The 26,918-nt window shown below is 42.3% G+C and overlaps 3 protein-coding genes and 1 long non-coding RNA gene across 7 annotated transcripts in view; 1 reads left to right on the top strand and 3 right to left on the bottom strand.

The window, feature by feature from the left end:
- Window positions 1-20,978, bottom strand: part of LOC138975521 (sodium/calcium exchanger regulatory protein 1-like) — a 52,412-nt gene extending 31,434 nt beyond the window's left edge. The window contains exon 1 of the mRNA XM_070348228.1: window positions 20,812-20,978. Within this exon, the coding sequence (XP_070204329.1) occupies window positions 20,812-20,881 (70 nt within the window). The 5' untranslated portion in view covers window positions 20,882-20,978. The remainder of the gene's footprint in view (window positions 1-20,811) is intronic.
- Window positions 303-26,918, top strand: part of LOC138975522 (uncharacterized) — a 148,604-nt gene continuing 121,988 nt past the window's right edge. The window contains exon 1 of the long non-coding RNA XR_011458666.1: window positions 303-440. This is a non-coding gene — a long non-coding RNA (uncharacterized lncRNA). The remainder of the gene's footprint in view (window positions 441-26,918) is intronic.
- LOC138975519 (uncharacterized) lies at window positions 2,155-15,019 on the bottom strand. 4 transcript variants are annotated; one of them, XM_070348227.1, is made up of 4 exons: window positions 14,811-15,019; window positions 11,992-12,359; window positions 9,976-10,122; window positions 2,155-5,740 (listed from the first exon to the last, which is right to left on the bottom strand). In XM_070348227.1, the coding sequence occupies exons 1-3, from the start codon at window positions 14,933-14,935 to the stop codon at window positions 10,076-10,078; spliced, it is 540 nt and encodes a 179-aa protein (XP_070204328.1). In that variant the 5' UTR covers window positions 14,936-15,019; the 3' UTR covers window positions 2,155-5,740; window positions 9,976-10,075. The 4 variants fall into 4 exon arrangements, with proteins under 4 accessions (XP_070204328.1, XP_070204325.1, XP_070204326.1 ...); XM_070348224.1 differs by lacking the exon at window positions 14,811-15,019 and adding an exon at window positions 13,206-13,893; XM_070348226.1 differs by lacking the exons at window positions 2,155-5,740; window positions 14,811-15,019 and adding exons at window positions 5,806-7,950; window positions 13,206-13,896.
- LOC138975515 (uncharacterized) overlaps window positions 21,493-26,918 on the bottom strand; it is a 27,009-nt gene continuing 21,583 nt past the window's right edge. The window contains exons 12-14 of the mRNA XM_070348216.1: window positions 26,162-26,498; window positions 25,106-25,322; window positions 21,493-23,675 (exon numbers count right to left, since the gene is read on the bottom strand). Of these exons, the coding sequence (XP_070204317.1) occupies window positions 25,150-25,322; window positions 26,162-26,498 (510 nt within the window). The 3' untranslated portion in view covers window positions 21,493-23,675; window positions 25,106-25,149. The remainder of the gene's footprint in view (window positions 23,676-25,105; window positions 25,323-26,161; window positions 26,499-26,918) is intronic.

The following is a 26,918-nucleotide window of genomic DNA, read 5'->3' as shown; positions in this document are numbered from 1 at the left end:
GACTACGCAGAGCCATATCAGGACGAGGAAGGGGGGGGATGAAGGGGGCCACTTGTCAAGCGATTCCTGTTTACAAATGCACTAACCCATTACTTGTGTCCCAGCAGGCTTTAGTAAAACTAAATTAATACCTACTGGAAGATTACCAGTTTCCAGTATGTTAAAATAGGCTTAACCTATCTACTGCTGGACTTACATCAGAACACTAACAGATTAAACTATACATGAATCGCGAGACAAGCGGCAAGAGAAGAGATTTTTGGAAAAAATACAGGTGAATGAGCAAGAAGGCAGAAAAAAGAAAAGAATTCATGAAGAAAAAGAGAGCATGACAGGAAAGAGGAACCAAAAATCTACCTAACAGCAAACTAGAAAGCTCCTGCGGTTCCAAAAACAGGAGGGGCCTTTAATTTCATAACCGCAGTGCCCCACTGCGGGAAGTACAATATATTACCTTACTGGGAGAATGCAAGTTTCCAGTACAAAGGACATAACACTTACATACTGCTTGAGTAAAATCTTTACAAAAATTGACTATATTCTATACAAGAAACACTTAACAAGGGTAAAAGGAGAAACAGAATCCATTAGTCGCCTCTTACGACATGCTGGGGGAGCATCGGGTAAATTCTTCCCCCAAACCCGCGGGGGGTACCTATGCGACTGACCACAATGTTTACTTTCATCAGGCACAAAGTTCTTCAGCAGAAGAATGATTAATATTCTAGCAACAAACATGCAATAAATTCATACATGATTATTGATGTTCAAAAAATGCTCTACACTACTTCACCAAACTAAATGGAGAACTGAAAATGTTTAAAACACTTTCTTTCTTTGGTGTTTTCAACCACGAAGGTTATATCGCCACGTGGAAGGGGGGGGGGGGGGGGGGGGGGGGGGGGGGGGGAAATGGGATAGAGCCACTTGTTACTTGTTTCTTGTTCACAAAAGCACTAATCAAAAAATTGCTCCAGGGGAAAACACTAACCATAAACAATAAACACCACTATGAGGTTTGATAGGTAACTTAAAGGGACCTTGACCTTCAATGAACGTTGCAAAAAGCTTATGTTCTGATGAATATGGGTGAATGAGGCACCATTGAATATAAAAAGAAAAATAACTGATTTGACTCTAGTTAAACTATGGCGCTCATGGCATCATACCAAAGTTTGAACGAGTATCCCTTCACACTGTTCTGTACAGCTGTGAAAACACAGTGAGACATAATAATAATGAACATAAATTAATCACCCCTTCTCGCCAGAGCTCACGGCAATACACAATAGCAAAACAAATCAGAGCATTCACACACCGACACACACAAAGTCGTTAAAGGTTTATTGCTGCGGCAATAATAGCCGCAAGAATAATCCTTTAGTTCGTTCAAAGTACCCAAGCATGTCCTGTATACAAAAGTAAGGCGATTGAGATTTTATTTTGGTTTTTTTTACACAAGCCAGAGAACACCAGTGCTTGTGAGAGCAAAACGTTTGCCCGTAGGGAAGTGAACCTTCCTTATCTTTCGCACCAGAGAGCTGTCAAAAGGGGTATTGTGCAAGTTGGCTATTAAACCATTGTAATTCGGAAAATGTCTTTAACCTTCGCCGGCACTCGTGGGTCCGTGCGGACCCAGAAGGGTGTTTGATTGCAAATATCTTTTAAACGAGTTGGAATTTTTTAATGAGCTTTTAGAAATGCCTCAGACACCTAACAAGCTATCATCTCCTAAAAGCTCATTAAATTTCAGTGATAATTAATTAATTAATTAATGGTCAAATTTAGACTACACACGGAAGCATTTGTGGGGACGTGCGGACCCATACTTCTCAAAGAAGGAAAAGCGTGTATACCCTTCCGAGGCACTCGTGGGTCCGTGCGGACCCAGAAGGGTGTTTGATTGCAAATGAGACAGTGACAAAAGGTCAGGTGTCATGTATACTGTCCCGAATGACACACGATTGCTGACATTTCACCATTGCCAAAAGAATAAACAAATAAGAAATAGGTAGAAAATGAATGTGAAAACTGACTTTGATTGTTGATCAGTATTTTCTATACCACTAACAAATAATCTACTTACACATAGCTGTTTGGCAAATGTATGTTGCATGGGACACACTGACATGAAAGGGAAGATGTTTTTCCCTCTAGAGAAACTACATATCAAGTTACACTTTTTGTGCTCTTCCATTCCAGTTGGCAATCAATTGTTAACGCATGTTATTAGAAAAAATAGAACGAAAACAGATTAGATAGAATGAAAAATGTACTGGTGATGTCATTTGGGACATACTGACATGAAAACGTCACCTTTTGTCATTGTCTCAAATATCTCTTAAACGAGTTGGAATTTTTTAATGAGCTTTTAGAAATGCCTCAGACACCTACAAAGCTTTCATCTCCTAAAAGCTCATTAAATTTCAGTGATAATTAATTAATTAATTAATTAATTAATGGTCAAATTTAGACTACACACGGAAGCATTCGTGGGGACGTGCGGACCCATACTTCTCAAAGAAGGAAAAGCGTGTATACCCTTCCGAGGCACTCGTGGGTCCATGCGGACCCATACTTCTCAAAGAAGGACAATTGTGCAAACCCTTCCGTGGCACTCGTGGGGCCATGCAGACCCATAATATTTTACCAAATACCGTGTGCAGTCTAAATTTGACCATTAATTAATTAATTAATTATCACTGAAATTTAATGAGCTTTTAGGAGATGATAGCTTTTTAGGTGTCTGAGGCATTTCTAAAAGCTCATTAAAAAATTCCAACTCGTTTAAGAGATATTTGCATCAAACACCCTTCTGTGTCCGCACGGACCCACGAGTGCCACGGAAGGATATGCATATTTTTCTTTCTTTGAGAAGCATGGGTCTGCACGGCCCCACGAGTGCCACGGAAGGATATGCACATTTTTCCTTCTTTGAGAAGCATGGGTCTGCACGGCCCCACGAATGCGTCCGTGTGTAGTCGATAACGAGTGCCGGCGAAGGTTAATGGCTGAATAACAATGAGTTCCTTTATACGTTGGATTGGGCAAGCCATATATATATATATATATATATATATATATATATATAAATATATCTAGCATCAATAAACCTAAAAATACACTAAGGTCTTTTTCAAAAACAATAGTCTGTTTTAAAAACTTTCAGCAATTTTCAACTTTATAAATCTATACTATAGATACATCAAAAGAAATTTGGTCAGACATGGGATTCAGAAAAAGTGATAATTAAGGAAAAAAAAAGTAGGGTCCAGGGGCAACGCCCCTGGTCGGGGTCTGGGGGCAAAGCCCCCAGAAGCTGAAGGTTTTTAGTATTTTAGACACACAAAAATGGCCCTGAAATGCATATTTCAGCTTAATCATAGCCCCCCCCTCCCTTTCCATGTTTCTCAAATTAATTTTACGCTAAGACTCAAAATAAGGAGGAGAAAGAGAGAGAGAGAGAGAGAGAGAGAGAGAGAGAGAGAGGCGGGGATGGGGGGGGGGTGGTGGCGTGTGACGGTGTGGTTTCAATGTTCTTACCTCGTCGGTGCCAAACGACCCCAGTGACTGATTACACGACTGGGTTTTCAGGATAGTCAGGTGCTTGTTGCTTTTCAAGTGGCTTTTGAGGGCAGTCTTTCCATTGGAACCGTAGTTGATAACATTAACATCGTTGCACAAAGTGCACTAAGTTTTTCCCGGCAAGTTGATTTTAGCAAAAGCATCGCCAACTTTCAGTTTCACGTCTTGTGTCTTCTGGCCTTTCTCGTATTTCCAGCTCAATGATACAACTTCATCGAGCCAGTCGAATCTCCAGAGATTTTTCTTGTACTTCTGCTGGTCAATTTCCCGGGATAGAACGGTTTCGTCTCGCTTTAGCTTCCTCATCATTTTGGCAAGTGGCTCGAAGCGATGTAAAAATGGCGCCGAATCATTCTCATACGGTATGCTTTAGCTTATACTGAATCCCCGATAGCTACGTTGAAACGGTGACTGTAGGAGACAAAGACACAGAGCGCGTTCCCATACGGATCGACCAGCAACAGTCTGACCGTTTTAGGAACCAACCGTTCAAGAATAGTATGGAATGGAGCGTCGCGATCAGCGGACCGGCCGAAAAACTTGGGTCTTTACCTACATATACCCCAACATTTTCTCAGCGGATTTGCACGAATCTCAAGAATGATCCCTGGAGCCTAAAAATTTACGGAATTCCGTAATTTTACGGAAGAATCCCATGTCTGTTTGGTGCAATTAAACAGGTAACCTAATGGCAAATCATTGTGTAAAACTTTCTTTACAACTTTCTTTCACAAAGTGTACATATTTTTTTTTTTTTTTTTAGCAATATTGTTTTCGTGGTGCAGTACCTGTGTTTAAAAATAATAAAATACACAGCGGACATAATTTCGCTTTATTTGAATGACTTTCCACTTTACAAAGATTGGTTTAGAATTAGAGCGCAGATTTAAACCAATTTGAAAAAAACAGTTGCTTATACCTTCTACCATGCTTGGTACTTTGAACAAACTTTATGATTGTTTTTGAGGCTTTCATTGTTGCAGCCCAATGCTGCTCAGTGCAAATTAACTTTTTTGAAGGCGAAGTGTCTGCACCCAGACACATCCTTACTCTGAGGTCTCAAAGCAAACCCGCAAATTGAGGCACACCTCCCAACGCCATGCAAGATATTGCAGATTTATTGCACGATTACGTGGCTAGAGCGGATAGGGCAAGTAGCCTAATAAGTTTACAATTTAAAACGAATGCTTCTTTCATTGACAAAAGCAGTAATCATGTGTCAAAACACTGGATCGGCTTTGGAATGCGCTTGTAAATAAAAGTAGACAATGAATTTTTCTTGTGATTCCACTGACCAATCTGCTTGTAGTCTGGACAATCAAGCGTACAAAATATGGCAAAATCGTATGGGTTCACAGGTCTGCTATACACTTCAGGTTTGGGGTGTCCACAAGCTAACTTTTTTTTTACTCGAGCATGTTGGCAACGAACTGGAGAACAACATCTGACCATGTTGATCGGTGGGTGGCCCACTCCGAGGGTCAATGCGCTCCGTTAGTTGCACGAGCTGTTCCTCAGAGAGGGGGCAAGCCGTGGCAGGCACATCCTAACGACTGTCTGGCAAAGGATGGTCCTCGATTATCGATTGAAGGCTTCTCCCTTTCCAGAAGTCCTGTACTGCTGTGGATGTGCTGGCTCGTCTCTCCAGCATCCCCCTGAAGAAGAGCTGCAGGGGAGTTCTGTTGCGCTCTGTCCTCAGGGGTTGGTGGTTCTTCTGTTCCACAATCCACTGTAGGGACCGGTTCAGCCTGGGCAGAAAAACATAGTGGAGGGCCCACAAGTGAATGGGATTGTCCATGTTCAGTATCCCCAGACCACCTTCTGCCTGTGGTGTTCCCATTGCAGTAAACAGGTCATGGTAAGGGTTCACCACATCTTTCCAGACGTCGAGCCAGAGACGCTCGATCCTTTGGTTATGGTCACTGCGGCCTTGCATCGCACTGCCTCTCCCTTCTCCCCTGTGTTCATTCATGAGGGCGACGACATCCAGATTCTCGCCACCATGGTCCATGCGGACTCTTGACGGGAGTCCAAAGCGTTGGGTTCCACCCAAAAACAGATCCCGAACGGTCTCTGACCTGTTGTTTCGGTGGCATGGAGGAAGGTAGTGGCCCGGCTAAAGCCATCGATTGCCCCATGAATCACCATTTTCCACCTGCAATATAACAAACAGAGATCCGTTTCCATATGTGATTTCACCACACAAATTCTGATTAAAGAGTTATTGGGAAATAAGTACAGGTAACATGCTCAGTAAATATTAAAAAGTAATGGTCAAAGTGCTTTTTCATGACCGAGAATCAAGACCATTATTTTTAATATATATCATTGAGAAAAGGTGTGTAACCCATTTAATCCACCTTTCTTCAATTTTGCAAAGAAATAAATCAAGAAAAGCAATTGCTTTATATGACTTTTCTTCGTCATGTCCATAAGCCTTAAGGGTCTTGTAGGTCTTAAAAGGAGGATTCCACTAACTGCTGGGACTCTAAAATTTGATAAAAATAAGCAAAATTTTGGTAATGTCTGCTGGTTAATAACACATACAATTCAGTGAAATTTAATAAAAAATAACTGAGAAAACCGCAATGTAAAGCTTTTACAAACTTGACCCCACTGTGACCCCAAAATGTGACAGGGATCAACCAAACTAGGGTCACGTAGGTAGATGATCAAATCCTTCAAGTGTTCAAAGTTTCAAAGCTCAAGCTTCAAAAACACCTGAGATAACATCAATGTTAAGATATTTTGATTCGAACATGACCCCCTGTGACCCCAAAACTTGACGAAGGTCAATCTTCTTCTTCTTCAGCGTTCGACGATGGCTGTGTCTAGATTCTTTCAGGCCTGGGAATGAGTAAAAGTGGTTTGGGCGTACTGACGGGAAAATGTTGCGTTTTAAGCATTTTTAAGGGCACACGGAGGCTCTTTTCTTACACAATTAGAAAAGGACTTCGTCGTAAATACGACGAAAGGCGTATCATTCCCAGGCCTGTTCTTTGGCCCGTGATGTTGACGAAGTGGGCTGTGACGAAGGTCAATCAACCTTATGTCGTCTTCTTCTTCTTATGCGTTCGTGGGCTGAAACTCCCACGTGCACTCGTGGTTTGCACGAGTGGAATTTTACGTGTATGACCGTTTTTACCCCACCATTTAGGCAGCCATACGCCGCTTTCGGAGGAAGCATGCTGGGTATTTTCTTGTTTCTATAACCCACCGAACTCTGACATGGATTACAGGATCTTTTTCGTGCGCACTTGGTCTTGTGCTTGTGTGTACACACGGGGGTGTTCGGACACCGAGGAGAGTCTGCACACAAAGTTGACTCCGAGAAATAAATCTCCCGCCGAACGTGGGGACGAACTCACGCTGACAGCAGGCAACTGGATACAAATCTAGCGCGCTACCGACTGAGCTACATCCCCGCCCACAATCTTATGTCAAGTTGGTACATTATCAAAACCTAGAAGTGTGCGTACTATTAACCCTTACACCGGTGCAATTCTGTAACACATGTTACATAGCCACTGGTGAATTAACAGAGAGAAACATAACAAAAAACAGTCATATAGGTTTTCGCATCAATGGGAGGTAATCGGAACCGACCAAACAGACTGAGCCAATAGCGCGACATATGTCGTGACAACCAGGTGACAGCATACGTAAAGTAGCGCGACATATGTCGCGACAACCAGCCTAAGGGTTAAAGCTCTAGCTAAAAACACATCTGAGATAACATCAACGTTAAGTTTTTATTAAACGAACATGACCCCGCTGTGACCCCAAAATTTGATGAGGGTCAACGAAACTGCGGTCACTTCGTGAAATCATCAAACCCTAAAAGTGTGCAAAGTTTCAGAGGTCTAGCTGTATAAACTTCTGAGATAACAGCTCAACGTTACATTTTTTGTCCTTGGACAGACAGACAGCCTGCCCACAGCACACATAATTATTTTGATCAAGTATTATTCACTCAGCCAGTCTACCTGCACAAGCATGTGATTAATCCATGGTTGAAGAGTTCTGTGAAAATTGCGCAATTCTGCAAACTCTTTATAGCAGTTAATTTAATTTCGAATAAAATAAAGTACATAGTTGTTCTGCTAAGACGATAAGGCAAATATTTTTGCGTTCTTTTCATGTTTAAGTATCTCGGGAAAAAAAGTTCTATTTATGAAGTGAAATATAATTGACCTACAGATTACTGTCTTTTTATTTGTACAAATGCAAAATGGGAACAACTCTATTTTCTACACAAAATATGAGAGTTACTTGCCTTGAGACCTTGTGTCTGGTACAACGTAGATTTTGATTTAGAAAACAACCAAACTTATGGATCTTATATTGGATTCTGTGTGTTGAAACCTGAAATGAATAGTGTAAATGCAGTTGAGTATGTATGAGCTCTTTCCTCTTTCGAATATTTGAGCATTCAGAACTTTTCAGTCACCAAGCAGTGACCACACAGTGTGGTTTCTCAACCTATGAGCTATCGAGGATTCAGACTGGTTGCTGGGTGGTTATTTGTTAGGACTAGGTAGCTTGGTATTCACCGAAAAGTATTCCCCCCTCTGCTTATTTCTCTGTTAACTTGAAGGGGTGTTTATTGTTAAAAAAAACACCAAGCAACCAAATTTAAATAACCACCCAGTAGAAATGGTAAGGTATAACCAGAATATGTTTTGTATTCCGTGGGGAAATCATCAATGGACCAGTCTTTCATTACATATCCAGAAAATGACAAAATAAAAAGAAAAGAAAAGAAAATACTTGCACACGACTCACCTTCGTTACCCACCTACCCCTTAGAAGACGCCCTTCCTTTTACGATCCCAAACAAGACATTTTCAAGACCCTGTTTCATAGCTGCCAACCCCTGTGAAGCCCAAAGAGTAGCATTTTGGAACTTTCACCAAATGTCAGAGTTGCAATTGGTGTTTATAAGCGTAGCACTCGCATAATCTTAAATTTGAATCGCAAGCCCGCATTTAAAATGCCATCAAAAACGTTTGTAAGATTCTGAGAGCTCTACGACATTACAACCGTCTAAACATAGTTCAATGTCACACGCTTTCCTTCTTTGCCACTACTAAAGCAAACGTATGCAAGATTGTATGTTACACGCTTTAGGAGCATGGCAAGAACGGATTCAAACTCAAAATCGTCACTCCAAAAAAAACATAAAATGCACACACGACTTTTATTTCTCCTGCTGTTATCGTTTCTTCTCTTTACAGATTCTTCAACGCTCAGAATACTGAAAACGGCACCCCAGACGACAGTACTGTTTCCATACGCGAATTTAACTTCCCTTGGAAAGTGGTTCGCTCAGGAGGCCTGTTTGTCTGACACTATAAGGACAGAGTTCTGAACATAGATGACAAAGATTCCGGAATGAACAAACATTTTGCGGATGCAGACACAGAAAGACGTCATGAAGAATGAGATGCTTCAAAAGATACAGACTGTGACGATGACTGTGACGTCATTCCCATATAACGAGACGTCATTCACAGTTGTTCGGCCACTTCCGTCAAAAAGTAGATTTAGACAATCAACGTAATCTCGTGTGGAAGAAAACGTCTGTCACACAACCAAGTCGGAATAGCAGGTATTATTACCTATACACGCAAAGTCTGTCGAATTCTTCGGCAAAAATCGTTGAAAATGATTTGCCCGCATCGGTGTGGAACTTGCACCATAATCTTCACCACCCTTACGTTTCCCCGTTTTTATCCTGTCTCCCTCCAGTTTCCACTTCTAACACCGTCACTGTGCACAGCTTACAACTTAACAAGTGCATTGCATATTCTAATCAAATTCACAATTGGCGCATAGAGTCACCGGAAATGCGAATGCTTGCAATAAAATTCACGATTTGCTAAGCAAGTCACGTGGACAATATCGAGTCATAACGGAGTGGTTCCCAGCCATCGGTACTCGACTAGTTATGCAATGTTCATTGTTGATTGTCAAGCAATAAGTGAACATTTTGCACGCTTGTCATTTTTTTTTTTTTAGCGTAGCAGCTCAGGGCTTAGAGTAGCAGCGTAGCAATTCCTGCAAAATCGGAGCATGCTGCGCCAAAATCGTAGCAATTGGCAGGTATGCTGTTCTCTAAGATATTCTGCTCATAACCTCTGTAAGTTTACCCCCATTATAAGACCTTATTATCTCAGGGTTATGTAGGTCTTAAAAGAAAGATTCCAGCGTCATAAAATAAGAGAATTCCTTATCACCCTTATGCCACCTGTATCAATCCACTCAAATTCCATGTTCAAACTGGCACAACCCCCAACATCCTCCCCACCACCGGACACACTCAACATTCACCAAATTTTTAAAAAGGATTTTTTTGTGCCCAGTGTATGTATTTGTAGCTGTACTCACGATATCAACTTGTGGTATCCGTCTAGATGCCAGAGAGCGTTTGGTCCTGATACTTGGTACAGACGACGTCTCGTGGGCCTCAACGCCAAAGCTCTGACAGCTACTCCACCAGGATCAACCCGCGGGATGGCTCCCCGTACTCTGTGCCTTTGTGGAGCGTGTAAGAATACAACTTATTACACTAACGTGACATACCACTCATGTCATAACAATACCATTCACTCTACATTGCATGTGTAAAGAGGTCTTGTCTGACAAGGACCTGATTTTTCACTGCCTCCAATACCGAAACAAGCGTCCTTCTTTGAACACTCGGAAGAATTTTAAGAACGTAAACACCACACCAGTGACATTTCCTTGCTTTGACATAAAAGATTATACGAGGCATTCGGAGAGATCCAGGTTCAATTTTTAAGCTTCTTCAATCTGGGCGCTTCGACAAAGGGACATTTACAGCAATGAACATGCAACAGTATGTACAGGGTCCCCACTGGTTTTTAGAAACAAAATTCCATGACTTTCCCATGAGCCTCAATAACATTTTCCATGACTAGATCCACAGGTCGCCATTTCCGAACACGCAAACTTTTTACATCTTGTCACTGCCAGTTTTGACACTGGCTTGCTTTGCACTGAATTTGAGTCAGTTTCTACGCAGTGTCTCTTTGACAAGCAAGTCAAGCATTTGCTACGCAGTCAGATTATCGGTAATGTTTGCTGGTCCTGTCATTTCACTAAACTGGACCAGCCACTGTTTGTATCCATCTGCACTTTCGTAAATTCCGTTTCATAACCGTCACTAACACTGTGACTTGACGAACTGTCATTTTTTTCACCGCGATACACAGTTCATTGCGAAGATCTTCCTTGGTAATTCGTTCCAATTCCGCATACTTTTTGTTGTCAAGAAACAACTCGAAAGAAAGCTGGCGTGCTAAAGGTTATTTTTTTTTCTTTCTTATTTATGTTAAATTCCATGACTTGAATTGAAATTCCATGACTTGAATTGAAATTCCATGACTTTCCAGGTCTGGAAAATTAAAAATCAAATTCCATGACTTTCCATGACCTGTACGAACCCTGTATGTAGGATAAACAGAATACTACATGGCTTCCTGTTTGATACCAGTTTTACACTAGTGTTTTGAAATATTGTTCGCAGTTTAATATTTAAAAGCACAACTTGAGTAAAACTGGTATTTCATAGGAAACCATATAGTATTCTCTATGTGGACAACAATGTCACAGGCTTACCCACTAAAGTTCTTTAGGAGCTTCTGACATATTTGCCTTAAAAACAACATGCAAAATAACTTGTGGAATCCAAAAGCACCATGTCGCATTAGTGGCCCAATTAGAGCTGCAGACTATTACGCTTTCGATGTAGCATGCTACTTGTAAAACAGAAAATGCTACTTCGTTATACAGACACTCTACAATGTTCATTTGTTCCTGCTGCTGTTTTCTTGTCTGAACACAGTTATTGCAACATTTGTGTCTTGACATATAAACATGTAGGTGCAGTGGATTATAAGATGATGCAATACTTAAAGATAAACACCATTTGCTACACTATAAATTCAAGATTGCTACACATGAAGCTTCATAGGGGCTGACAGCTCTGCATCATACACCAGCACATAAATCTTACTGACTGAGTTGATGTGTATTTACACATTGCACACCTCCCACATTGAAGTAAACAATTGAATATCTTCAGTTAATCGAAGTACACTTAAAGATGAAGTTCTCTCCATAGGAATACTGTGCATCACCCTTGCATGTAAGTGAACTCAAAGTACTATGTGAACAGAACAGAACCAATTCTGGTCTGTTTGCAACCGCATGAACGCAGGAAAGAGATCATTGTCAGATTGAATTACAATTAACATTGACACGCTTCCATTTGAAACTTTTCAGTTGTCATTGTGGATTGACGCCCCGGGCCCCAGATCCTGCGTTTAACTTTATCCTCGACGAACAAAACAACAGGCACCAATTGGGTTGCCGCCTCACCTGTGATTGTGTTGACCAGGTTGGCAACCGAGCCAGACAGGGTAGAATTGCTGGTACCGGTTGTCATCGATCCCGATGTTGAGGCGATGGCCTCACGATCACCCGAAACAGCTTCTTGCAGACGTTGGTTGTCTTTCTGGAGCGAGACAATGGCCACTTGGCAGGTCTCTTGCCGCTCCCCCAGCCTGCGTAGTTCTGCCAATACCGCGGCCAAAGCAGTGGCGCTTTCTTCCCCTCCTGCTGTGGCTGACTCAAACCCACCGGGTTGTCGCTGCGAGGCTGTCTGGTTGCTGGCCCTCGGCCGACCTGCAGCGGCTCGGGTCACTTCGGCTACCCGCCTTGACGCTGCCCTCCTGGGAGGCATATTCCTGTGCATAAAAAACAGGATATGTGAACACAGCCTTATTTGTCAGATTACTGAGAATTACACATAAGCCTTGAACTTGTCTGCTGCTCCTTGCAGGAGTTAACAACTCCTTCACTGTTCAGCCTGTAAAAGGTGTTTAATATCCCATACTTCTGAAGTTGTCACCAGATTTTGGGAGTCTGAAATACAAACCAAAGAAATTGATTAAAATCTGGCCCAAAGTACTTCAAACCAATTGTGTTTTCTGTGTCAAACTCAAATCCTGGCACCCAGTACCCCCACCAAACGAGTTTGGAATCTCTGAGGCTCAATACATTTATGACAAACAGAACACCAACAGGAAATTACATCATGGTTCTCTGAACTGTCACACACCAACATAATACCTGGCTAACAAATCCACATACTAACTAATGTTGGAATCTCTGAGGCCCTATAGCTTAATTTGACAAAAAGAACAACAGCGAACCATGTTTTCTGATTCTCTGAAAAATCAGCCCCACCATGAAATATTACCTAGCCCACGGTACATGTACTTTAACCAAAATAGTGTTTGTAATCTGTGAGGCACCAGCCAACACAAGTGACAACAGTACCTCCACATGAAATATTACCTAGCCCACAGTACCACAATCAAAATAAATTTGGAATCTCCTAGGCAAAATAACAGGTGATTGACAAAACAGTACTTCCACAGGAACCAATATTTCCTGATTCACTGAAATGACAAACACCCGAGGTAATTGACATACAGTACCTCCACAGGAACAAATATTCTGATTCTCTGAATTGACAAACGCTCACATGAAAAGGCATCGTAACACCAACATGTTCATCAGAATCTCACCTGAAAATTATTTCCAAGTACTCTGGAAAAACACTGATCCATACTATCCACCAACACAGAAACATACTGTTGAAACATGTCACGATATCTTGATTTGACAGAACACTCAACAATCGTGTTGATCGAAGAACCATTCCGGATCCACCTTGAACTGGTTTTTAGACAAGGGACATCATCCACAACGAGCCTGTCATAAACTCGAGTTACTTCCCATCTACCGATCTGGTTGACCCCATTTAGAGCCGTCGATTTATGCCACCCACCCGCATCAAACAAGAAAGAAAATGTAAACAATTTGAAGATTCCCTGTTCCTATACCCGTGCTTTGTAAGCTGATCAGTCAAAACGCACAATGCAACCTGACCCGGCTACAACATTATTTAATCACACAAAAACCGACTGTGTTTATCGCCTGACGAAGGGACTTGTACAACCTGGCCTGTCCTGACGTTGCTTGATCTTCTTGATCTTGATATGTTACGCCAACAGGTCCCAAGCTTGGGAATATACGTTTGCTAGATGCACACCATCACCCAGGAAATGACGCTGCAAATTCAGGTAACGTAAACTGTTTTCCAGCGGAAAACATAAAATCATGGTCCCAAAATACAACTCTAGGGGAGTCCACAGTGCCCTGCCGAAGCAACGCATTGACCTCCATAGCTGCGGCGTTGTATGATGGATCGAAACACACACACAGACAGACAGACAGACACACACACACACACACCACGACCCTCGTCTCAATTCCCCCCTCTACGTTAAAATATTTAGTCAAAACTTGACTAAATATAAAAACGGTATTACTTAACTTTAAAATCAGAATCTGTGACTGTGAAACATTGGTCCATTTCTCAGTTGTTTTTCAACAGTTTAAAATTCCTTTTTGAAGCTTTACTATTCTAATATTCAGCACAGAAGAGTTACCTGAAGTACTGTCCCCTGTCCTTTCAGACGAGCTTGTATCATTAAGGACCCAGTAAGCTTGTTGGAAGCAGTAATTGGTTCCACCAACGCATCCAACTCTTGATCAGATATCCTGGAATACACCATGCGTTGTACAGTTTACAAGTAGCATTCCATTTTCCCTGAAAATTGCCAAACACTTTTATTACTTGCGTTGTATCGATAAACGAAGCACAAGTAAGAAACAATAATAAAAGCAAAGAAAATAGCAACACGATATGCAAACATCTAACAAAGCCGAGCAAGCAGAATGACAGGTTTAATGAAAAACAAAGAGGTACCGATTCGGAAACAAGATCGCGATTCTTTCCTTCGCTGCACGACGCAAATCTTCTGTGACCTTTGACCAAACGTAGCTTCCACATTCGATCACCGTGCTCAGCTTAATATTTACAACAGAAAGCCGAGGGGGTGGAATACCGAGATGAACCTACAGAAATGTGCATCCTCAAACCTGACATATTCATCCCAACATTTAATGAACTCCAAAACACAGAAAGTTGCTTTTAGTTTTACACGCCATCTTTGATTGCCACTGCCAGTGGTTATCAAACCGGGACCCGGTACCCGTGTTTCAAAGATCACGCATTGTTTCTTCCATTAAGTCACAAATGAACAAGCAAACAAAACGTTGCTTACCTTCTTAAAACTTCTTCTGGCTCATTACCAGACTGCAACAAATTGACGTCGCAATGGCGGGTCTGATCCAGTGGCGTCACCGGAAGTAGTATCTCCACGAGATTGTCGCTTTGCATGTCGTACATTTTCCGATTCAAGTTCTAATTTATTTCAGCCGCATTTATTAAATGCAGCTGCATTTAAAAATAAATACAGCTGTATTTAAAAATAATTACACCTGTATCTAAAAATAATTACAGGTGTATTTATTTTTAAATACAGCTGTATTTACTATTAAATACAGGTGTAATTATTTTTAAATACAGCTGTATTTATTTTTAAATGCAGCTGTATTTAAAAATAATTACACCTGTATTTAATAATAAATACAGCTGTATATATTTTTAAATACAGGTGTAATTATTTTTAAATACAGCTGTATTTATGATTAAATACAGCTGTATTTATCATTAAATACAGCTGTATTTATTTTAAATTACAGCTGTAATAGTTATGAGCCAAACGGCTTTCCATAGTTGCCAAGTGTAATTGTACGTGAAACGCCCATAACATAACAGCACAGAACAAACAGAAAACTCAAGAAAGCTTCAAGTGTTCGCTGTCGAGCCTGCGCCAGTAGGCTATGGGTCACCCTGCTCTCGTGTGAAACGAGAATTTGAACGAGTGCCACATGTGGTACTTTATTCTGTCTCGACAAAAAAATAGAGGGGGGTTTATAAGTTCTAAACGTTAAGAATGCATGTTGGTGAGAATGTTGCGAAGTTTTTAATTTGGTCTTTTCTGAATTTAAAGGGGCTCCCCTCATCAATGCACAGTTTGTAATCTCTACAAAATGGTGTCATTTACACGGTTAAGGATACCATAGGTCCCTGAGGATACCAAACAAAAGGTAACTGTAAGTTTGCCAAAGGAACACAGAAACTTTCGGTTTCTCTTTACCCTGAATGATGAAGACTGCACAGACTGGAGAGTTCAGGCGGATATATTCAATAACCACAGACAGATAGACAGACAGACTGACAGACAGACAGACATACTGACAGAAAGACAGACACACCCATACACACTAACAGACATTCATACACACAAAACTACAAAAACCCACACACAAAATCACACAGACACTTACAAACATGCACAGACATACCCCCCGCCCCACACACACACTTGGAATTAACATTATAACTTGATGACCAATTATCATAAATTATCATTTGAAGTCTAAATTGTTGATTTCAGCATTTCTTTTTGCTTGTCTCGTTCTCGTTTCCCCGTTCGTTGTTCTTATTCTTTAGTCGCACATAAGTGCAGTCAAATATGACAAGCATTTCGTCTTCTTCAGACAGTGCAAAATTGCTTTTTCTTTTTATGTGTTCTTACCCTTTTTTTTTTGGCACGCACAACCACAGTCATAAAACAAGCCTTCGTCTGCTTCAGTGCAAATCTGCTGATTCGTCTGATGCGTTGTGCCAACTAATTTTCACATAAAGGGTGTGTTATTATTCACGTGTGTTGTAAGTGTTTCTAAGTGGTTCAAGTTCAGCTTCGTGAAGGAACCATATTATGCATCCGTCTTCGCTGCATAAGATTAGTGGGAGAACTTGATAGAACTTTGAAAGTCCGCGTTGTTTAATCGACTATGCAGTAGTTTGTCTGTCGGCGGTCTGTACGTGTGCCTGCCTCTCCAAACACACACACACACACACACACACACACACACACACACACACACACACACAAAGAATGTGAATATTGCGAGTGCGTGTGTTCAAGAGTATAGATATTCTTTACATTAATTTCTCCCGCCTTGATCAGAAATTGAAAGAAAGCACATTGCTTTTCTTTCACCCTTTCGCGTCTGATGTGTTTTCACATACAGGGTTGTGTTATTCAAGCGTGTTGTAAGGGTTTCAACGTGATTTTATTTAGCTGTTCAACACCCGTCACTGCTGCATAGCATTAGTGTGAGAACTTTACAGAACTTTGACAGTCCGCTTTGTTAAATCGACTTTGTTGACTTAGGCACACAAAAAAAAAAGTTGTATGTTTCTGGTCACCCGACCCTACCTATACTGTTCCAAAAAAGAAACGCATAGTTGCTACTTGCCAAATTTGTTTTATTTTTCGAAAAAATTAACAGAAAATCCAATATTTAGATTATTTGTTTGAAATTTGGTATGAACACAGTTGAATGCACACACAGTTCATTTGCATCTTCAAATCAATCAGTCAATCAATACGATTGGGTGCCGAGGCTGTCAAGTCAGTAGGGGGTGTGACTGCCTTGAGCAGCAACAACTGCCCGGCACCTTCTGGGCATGGACTGGATCAGATGCCGGATATCTTGCTGTGGGATGGTGTCCCACTCCTCCTGAAGTGCCTGCAATAGATCGCGGTGATTTGCCGGCGCTTCTTCTCGCCTGCGCACACGTCTGTCCAATTCATCCCAGAGGTGTTCTATCGGGTTCATGTCTGGCGACATGGATGGCCAGGGAAGCACCTGGACATGGTGGTCGGTGAGGAACTGGGTGGTGAGTCGTGCTGTGTGCGGGCGAGCGTTGTCCTGCTGGAATATGGCATCCTGGTCAGCCAGAAGAGGAAGGGCGTGTGGGCGCAGAATTTCCTCCACGTATCGCTGGGCAGTTATGCGCCCTTGGACGTGCACCAGGGTGCTCCTTCCAGCGGTATTGATCGCCCCCCACACCATGACGCCTCCACCACCATGAACGGGTGCCTCATCCACACAGTTGGGCGCGTAACGTTCGTTTACTCTCCGGTAGACCCTCCTCCGACCATCATGTCGCTGGAGCAGGAAGTAGGACTCGGCGCTGAACCACACGTGTCTCCAGTGATTCCGGACGGTCCAGCGAAGGTGCTGGTTGCCCCACTGCACTCGGTTCTGGCGATGGCGGCGGGTGAGGACAGCTCCTCTGTGAGGTCTGCGAGCTCTCAAACCAGCTTCATGCAGGCGGTTCCGCACGGTCTGGTCCGATAATCGGTGTGGCCCGGGGAGAGCCTGGACAGAAGATGAGGCCGACAGGAAACGATTCCGGAGGTGGCGGAGCCGTATGAAGCGGTCGTGAGCAGCAGTTGTCGCCCTTGGTCTTCCCGCTCGTGGCAAGTCAGCAACGGAGCCAGTGGCTTGAAACCTGACCCACAGTCTACTGATGGTGCTCTGGGACACGTGGAAGTGCCTGGCGATTGCACTTTGACTTTGGCCTGCTTGTAAACGACCCAATGCAATTTGGCGGTCTTCTCTGCTCAATCGGGCCATCTTTCGTCGCTGAATTGTCGTCTGATTTCTTTGTGGCGAACAATCCGCTTTTATGGGTTTTGGAAGACATGGTGAGAGCTCAATATTCCCCGAGTTTCACGAGATTACACTGTAGCATGACGAGTGGTCATGCCAAATGAGCAATTTTGACATTGTAGCCACTGATAACGCATGCGTCACGTGCAGAGCTCACTTGTGGCAATGGACGAAAGGTCGACGACCAGATAAACATTTTCTGAAGTTTGGTGGATATCCTTGTAGCCATATAACTAAATTAACCAAATATTACAAGCTATGCGTTTCTTTTTTTGAACAGCATAGTTTTTTTCCCGCCGACCCTAGACTTTGTTTTATTGCATTTGTAAAAAAAAAACTAAAAAAAAAAAAAAAAAAAAAGCGTCAAAACGAAAGTAACAGACGGCAGACGACACAAGGGGGATAACCCCGCATCCCCGCTTTTTGTCTCATTTGTTTTGTAATGTGTTGTCTTTCTCTTTGTATACAAAGTCTCTTTGCGTCACTGTATAGTTATTTTCTACCCTGACACAAAACCAAACAAAACTAAAAAAAATCCCTACCTACCTACCCTATTTTTTGTAGCCATGTTACCAGAAACATACAACTTTTTTTTTTGGCCTTAGCGGGCAGTAATGTGTAAGCTATGTTTGTCTACCTCTCGCTATATACCACACGCACAAACACGGGCAAACGCACGCACGCACGCACACACACACACACACACACACACACACACACAGAAACACGCACGCACATACACTGACACACACACTGACAAGGATTGTGAATATTGCGTGTGCGTGTGGTTGAGAGTATAGATCTTCTTTACATTAATTTCTCCCTTGAACAGAAACTGATTGAAAGCAAAGCACACTGCCTTTCTTTAACCCTTTCAGTGCATTGCGAAGCTGCTAGTTTTTAAACAACTATGTCCTTTGATGTATGTTGTAGTTGAGGATGTATTTGATGAGGCACCAGCCATCCCCTGTACATACCCATACATGTATGTATTGTGCGTGTGTGTGTGTGTGTGTGTGGGTGGGTGTGTTTGTGTATGTGTGTGTGTGTGCGTGTGCGTGTGTGTGTCTGCGTGTGTGTGTTTGTGTTTGTGAGAGAAGGAGTGAAAGTCAGAGTGTGTGTATGTATGTGTGTGAGAGTGGGTGAGAGAGAGAGAGAGAGAGAGAGAGAGAGAGAGAGAGAGAGAGAGAGAGAGAGAGAGAGAGAGAGTCATGTTTGATATATGTACTGGTTGTAACGGGTCAGTTGGCCAGAACAATAAACTTTCTGAGTTCTGAGTTTAACCCTTTCACGATGATGTCAGTGCCGTTGTGCCTGGCGCGTTTTCATGTACAGGGTGTGTTATGCACGCGTGTTGTAAGGGTTTCAACTTTTCAAAATGATTTTTTTCTCTCTCAGTTTTGTGAAGCAAGCGTGCAGTTGAAACACCCGTCACCGTTGCTTAGCATTAGTGTGAGAACTTGATAGAACTTTGAAAGTCCGCTTTGTTGAATCGACTTTTGTTGAATAACCGGGCAGTAATTTGTCTGTCTCGTGTCTACCTCTCTCTATGTCACCTACACTGACGCACACGCACCCACAAACACACACATAACTAAATGTACGGGTAAATTGTCTGAACAATCTTAATTTAAACTGTAATCTTGATATTAAAGACAAGTACGATGATGATTGATATCAATAAGACTGATTACTTATTAGGAATGTGACTATTGCGTGTGAGTATGGTTGAGGTTATTGTCTTGACATTATTTCCTTCCTTGCAGAGCACACTCTCTCCCTTTCACCCTCTCACGATGCATAGATATATTGCTATTTCATATGTTACGTGGATTTCCATTGGTCAATTGGGCAAAACTGAGCTCATTGTAAAAGTGATATCGACGACATTTCCGTCGATATCAGTTTTGATATCGACGACCTCTTTATTGCTTCCCCACTTCAAAAACAAAAACACCTAAATTTAAAAACAAACAAATATATATGAAAATGTAATGATTCCAGAATTTAGTTGAGCAAGTGACTAAAGACTTTTTGAAAGAAAAGACATTTTTAAATACTGAAAAATACAAGAAAAGAGTGAACAAAAAGAAATAATAATCAGAGGGAGGGATATGGAACAGCCAAAACTGAGACAAATACTTTTGTAATTTCTTTACAGTAAATACAAAATGTCCAGAGAATTAGCAATATATCTAACATTGACCGATTGTGTGATGATATCTTCTGCTATTGGTCTGTTTCGACAGTGATATCAAAATCTCGACCTCCTGTCTCGATTTTGATATCACTGTCTCAACAGACCATAGCAGAAGATATCATCACACAGTCCGTCAATATTGGGTAATATAGCCTACTCCATGCACAAGATAACAGAGCAGACTGGGAGATTAGAACCTTCATCCTTCTAAAATAATGTAAGTTCAGGCCCTCTCTCTCGCACTCTTTCTCTAAAACACTCACTGACACATACAAAAGTACGGCCACGCACACACGGACCAACAACCACACAGACGCACGCATGCATACAGACATACACACACACAGACGCACGCACGCATACAGACAGACAGCTAGACAGACAGACACACACACACAGTACTGCTTGCCTCCATCCTTCAAACATCTTTACCTACCTGACTCTTCACCCAAATGCATTATAAACATTGAAAACAAAAAAAGTCTACGAACCCACAGCATCCAAGTAAGACTCAAAGTTGTCCACGGAGACGAGGCGCCATTTCCCATTGAGAGCAGCCATTTTGGTAATGTTACACTTTAGCTACAAATGTGCACGTGTGTGTGCGTGTGTATTCAGCCGCTGGTAAAAAGAGAGTAAACTGGCGTAAGTTTTGCGGCGTTATCTACGGCCACAGTTGATAAATGCTGGCGGTGGCCTAGACGTTTGTAGTGTCTGCGGTTTGAATACCAAGATGGTACTGTTATGGCCAGAAATTCATTGGTGCTGGCTTTGAGTGTTCGCACTGTTTTCTTCGACGTGTGTGTTCTGGGGGTGGGGGGTGGTGGTGGCTGTGTGGTTGTATGCCGCGAGTGTGTGTGTGTGCTTGCGCGCGTGGGTGGATGGGTTTACGTGGATGTGTGTGTGTGTGCGTGTGTGTGTGTGTGTGTGTGTGTCAGTGTGTGTGGCACGGTGTGGGTGTGTGAGAGAGACTATTTTCTTCTAACAGACTCAATGGGTAAAAATCCTTTGTTGAATAAAGCGCCAGCACACGCACTCACTCACACAGGCCCACATCATAGTTTAAATGCACTAAGGGTAAGAATTGTGCATAAAAAAGGACACAGACGGACAGACCTGATAAGCATCTTACTTACAAACTATAAGATGTAAAACACATGATATTTCAAGGACTCTATTATTATTCACCACTTATCATGCAAACACAATTATATATAGCATAATTGATCTTACTTCATCAACATATTCAATTGACATAATTTGCATTGAACAGACTTCATCAAAATATTAAGTGAAAACAAGCGCATACAGCTCATAGCCAGTCTTTGCAAGGGGCAACAACCCTGTCATATCGGCGGGTCGCGGACTCCACATGTTGCGGACTAGACTTGGTCCGGAAACTGCAGCGCACGCGCAGCATTGTGGGAGTGATGTGACGTCACCCTCTCAAGTGTCGTCTGCCGGTGACTTGTGCTCTTGTGATTCAAAAGATACACCCCTTCACGAATAACCGTATGATGTGTGCCGCCGCGGCCTGACAAAAATCATCAATAAACTAACAAAACCACCGATCTGTCTAGATTTTCAGATGGAAGAAGAGCATTCTTACACTTGGAAACATATCACATATCAACAGCCTGACCCGGCACCGTTTTCGTGCAGGATTGGCCTTTTCGTGAATTCAGTTCGTAGCGGATTCACAATGGTGTCACTTGGGAATTTTGTTTGTTTTTTTAATCCACTCTGTGCAGATAGAATTCTGGCTGTAAATGTCTGGCATGTACCCACATGAAAGAATGCTCTCATCTCATGTAAAAGCCGGCGCAGTTCTGTGGTTGGGCACATGACATGATCTTTTACACGAGGAGCGGGTAATGGTATCTTTAAGCCGTGTGACTGATAACAAGGTTACAGCGCACAGCTTGTGCGGTCCCAATAAGCGAACGTCTGGGTTGACTTCATTCGTTTTGCTCGCCTTCATTTCTTTTTGAACCTGTCAGTTTTATCGTGTTATCTTAATTTCCTGGTCTTGTCACAATGTGACCCCTGTAGATAATTATCTGTCAATCAACGTACAAGGCTTTGGCTGTTAGCATACATCCGATAATGAATAGGCTAACTTTCTTCCTCACAGTCAGTGACAAGAGCAGTTTTTTGGAAGAAGAACGGCACACGCACACACTCACACACACCGTGACACACACACACCCACCGTGACACACACACACACAAACGCACACACACACACACAGAGAAAAGAAAACAAGAAATAATCATTCACATGGGAACAACGAAAAAAAGTGTTCTTCTTTGAGTGTATGTGCGACTATGAGTGCGTGCGTGCATGCGTACACGCGGGGTGTGGTCACGCGAATGTAGGCGGCTTATGTTTTGCATGCTTGTGGTATGAATGTGTACGGTTGTACAGAGTAAGAAATACTGTTGAGTAGATGAATCGCCTAATATGGGTATGTCTTGAACCAAGTTCACAGTACGCAGAGAATTCATAACGTTGGCTGCCTTCCATTTCTGCGAATGCACACTGTATGGATAACACGCCGCGTATTGGGCTATACCGAGAGCGCCCTGACGCCAGGTGTAAACTTCAATGCGTTGTCGCCAACGGCGTTCACGGTGTCCCCCATTCAAAACAAAACTGATATGTCTCTTTGAAACCACGTACAGCTTAAATTGAATAGTTGTGAGAATGAGTAAGCTAGGTTTGTATGTATTACATGTGCGGTTTTCAAAAAGACATGCCCACGAAAACGAACATACGAACCGATTTGCTGTGGATCTGTCCTTACGCAAGCATATTCGCCCATGTTCATCCCATCCTACACGCTTCTTTGTCAATAAATGGACTGTTAATTGGTGTGTTTTGCGTTGATATGTGAAATATCACCATTCAAAACGGTCTGTATTGTGCACAAGTTCAAAAAGAAATGAAGCAATCAAAACTGTGTGGTAGTGCACCGCCGCAACGTCTGGATCGGAATAAAATTGCTTCCGCGCGTTGGAAACCATACAGTATTAACACACGCAAGCCAACAATCGATGGCGGTACGGCACCGCACGCTCGGTATAGCCTTGAATATACGGGGTGGGATAAGGTACCTTAACTTCAGTATTGTGCTGGTCGTGGGCAACCTCTGAAAGCAGGCAAAAACAAGAAGAAGAAGAAGAAGAAACAGGATCTTAACAGGGGAATTCCAATGTGCATCTCAGATTATTAGACAGTGTACAGTGCACAATTGAGACCGAATTTTTAGGTTCATCAACACGGACATCCGTCTGTCTCGAATCCTTGTTCGGCGTCATCTTAGCTCAGTATCGTGCTGGTCGTGGGCAACCTCTAAAAGCAGGCAAAAACAAGTACCATGCAGTCAGTCATGAATGAGATAGACATTTAACATCGTACGTGGCAGCAGTTGCCAAATAGAGACATTGTTAAAAAGTTTGTAAATTTTTCTAAAATTATTTTTTATTATAGGTGCAGGTTTTAATAATAAGTTTCATCAGGTGGTTTTTTTTCTGATGATACTCGCAGCACAGACAAAGCATTAACTCACAGATGAGGCTCAATATGACAGCTAAGACTGTACGTATTTGTTTCATTACACCCCCGGTATAGGGGTGTGTATAGGTTTCGGTCGATGTGTTTGTTTGTTTGTTTGTTTGTTTGTTTGTGTGTTTGTGTTCGCATATAGATCTCAAGAATGAACGGACCGATCGTCACCAAACTTGGTGAACAGGTTCTATACATTCCTGAGACGGTCCTTACAAAAATTGGGACCAGTCAAACACACGGTTAGGGAGTTATTGGTGGATTAAAATTATACAAGGACTTATAGAGGGACATCTTAATGGTCAAAGGGAAATAACCATTCTCACTCAGTCACTGCCACCAACTGAGAAGGTTATTTCCCTTTGACGGGGGTGTTTTTCCTACCTCGGAGGAATTTCTTGTTTTAGCAGTGTTGGCCCCACACTTTCAGCGCAAGGAAAAAATAATAGCAACTTATCTCAAAGTATGTAGTATGGACCACCTTCACTAAATAGAAGAAAAGAACCGATGAAGGTTGGTTTCAGTCATCCATTGAGAAACCTGCTGAAAATAACCTGTAACTTGCCCTCGAGCTTTCAAACAAATCAGTCTTCTTTTTGTGAAACTTGATAATTCTCTCTCTGTTTCTTTAGTTTCCTGTTGTGCTTCAATTAATGTTCTCGTCGAACCGAAAAAAGATAAATATGAAGCATATTTGAACGAGTCTGACTATAGCACACTTAAATTCATCATGTTTTTTTCAAGTGTCGGTTTTTTTATTTTTTTTACAATGATTCGTGAAGGGCTCTTGAGTGGCACATATGAGGCGCCCAGGCTCCAAATATTGACCAGTTGGACATTTTCTGTATTTAATTTTTGCTGAATGTCTAATTGCTCTTATTAAGCCTAACGGTTTAACCGTAAAGAGAGAACAACTTCCCAATACAAAAACAAAAATTCTTCGCAATTTCGGGGGAAGCATGCTGGGTATTTTCGTGTTTCTGTAATTCACCGAACTCTGACATGGATTACAGGATCTTTTTCGTGCGCACTTGGTCTTGTGCGTACGTGTACACATGAAGGGGGATAAAGCACTAGCAGGTCTGCACATAAGTTGACCTGGCAGATCGAAAACATCTTCACCCTTAACCCGGCGCTGGTACGACTGAGAGGCTTTTGACCTAGAAGCTACTTATTCAGTTCTCAGTGAGCTAATTCTGCTTTAAGTCCGTACTCACCAGTGTCATAGCTCTGTTTCACAGATGGACTTCGGCGTCGTACATTAATGAGCTCTGTCCAGCCGGATGTCACTGGCTTCGGAGACTTCACTCATCTGGCTCCCATCGTCACTGTAAACCGTTGATTCAGCGTCCGTGACGTCAGCTTTTGTGCTGTCGCTGACGTCAGTTTTGCTACCACGCAAGCCGATGGCCAGACGATTTCTCTCCAACGTGTCTGTTGATAAACGTAAAAAGGCATGACTCACACAAAGACACAGATAAACACCGATACGCACCCTTCTACCACTCCCTTCCCCTAGTCCTAATGTCCCGCCTCCCCAACCCCTCCCGCCACTAGCACCCATCCCCATCCAAATCGACCCCCACACAGGGTTTAACCTGGGAGAAAATGGCAATGGGACATTTGTCCCCTTCAACCAAATTCCGATGGGACATAGTCGAAGGCTAGAAGCGCCAAAGAGGCCTGTACGCGTTTTGACTAAAGATGCAAAACGGTACAATATGGTGCCATCTGAGAATTAGCCGCTATATCGTGGTATTTCTCTATATGTGTGTGTGTGTGTGTGTGTGTGTGTGTGTGTGTGTGTGTGTGTGTGTGTGTGTGTGTGTGTGTGAGTGTGTGCGTGCGTGCGTGCGTGTGTGTGTGTGTGAGTTTGTGTGTGTGTGTGTGTGTGTGTGTGTGTGTGTGTGTGTGTGTGTAATCCGAGGTAAAGTGTACATTTGGTGACTCAGTGGTACGTAATCTCAATGCGCCCTTTGACGCACTGACAGGAATTGTGATGGGACATTTTCAGATTTAATGCGCCAATGGCGCAGGGCGCACAAGTAAATGAAACCCTATCCACACCCTACATACTCAAACTTTCGGCAAATGCTGCTAAGCCTGATGTGCAGACGTATCACAAATGCGACGCTCTTTCTTTCTTCACTCTGAGTTATTTGCAAACACACCAGGCGATCAATCCCTCGATCCCCCCCCCCTCCAACCCTGCCACTCTTAAAGAAATCACACATATATATATGTATTTTCTTTAATACTTTTTTTGTTAATACCTTCGGACGGCAAATCTGCCGGCGGCCTGATGTGCAGACGTATGGCCGTCCATCGCTCTTTCTTCGCTTTTCGCTGTCTGCACACAAACCAAGTGATCAACGCTCCTCCCAGACAGAAGATGATCAGACCAGGGATAACTCCCGCCAATATGAGGGACAGGCTTGTAGCAGCAAGCACTTTCTTCTTTGTCAGGGTAGATGTGGACGTGACGTCAGTGGAAGTGGAATTGACGTCATTGTTGACTGTGGTGGTGACGATGGTAGTGGGTCTGGTGGTTTCTACGTTGATGATGAGCGTGGCGTCTGCATTGCGTCGTAAGGTTGTGTATTCTGTCGCCTGGATGTGAATAGAGAGGTGTACGAGTGTTGTCACTGAAAGCTTACCTCAATCACAGTACAATACAATACAATACAATACATACAATACAATACAATACACTGTAATGCAATACAATGCAATACAATACACTACATATTGCAATGCAATACAATGCACTAAGATACAATACAAGACAATGCAATAAGATTTAATACACTACAATACACTTCACTACACTACATCACACCGCAATACAATACAATAAAGTGCAATGCAATACAATACAATACACTAAAATACAATACAATACAATACAATTCAATAAGAACACGAATATTTATATGGCGCAAAATCTATAATAGTTCTAAATGTATGCAACACTTTTAAATACAAAATACATACAAACACAAATAAACAGCTCTGTACACAATACATAAT

The sequence above is a fragment of the Littorina saxatilis genome, linkage group LG9 (genome assembly GCF_037325665.1).
Source record: "Littorina saxatilis isolate snail1 linkage group LG9, US_GU_Lsax_2.0, whole genome shotgun sequence".
Classification (NCBI taxonomy): Eukaryota; Metazoa; Mollusca; class Gastropoda; order Littorinimorpha; family Littorinidae; genus Littorina; species Littorina saxatilis.
This window is presented reverse-complemented; position numbering and strand designations above follow the sequence as displayed.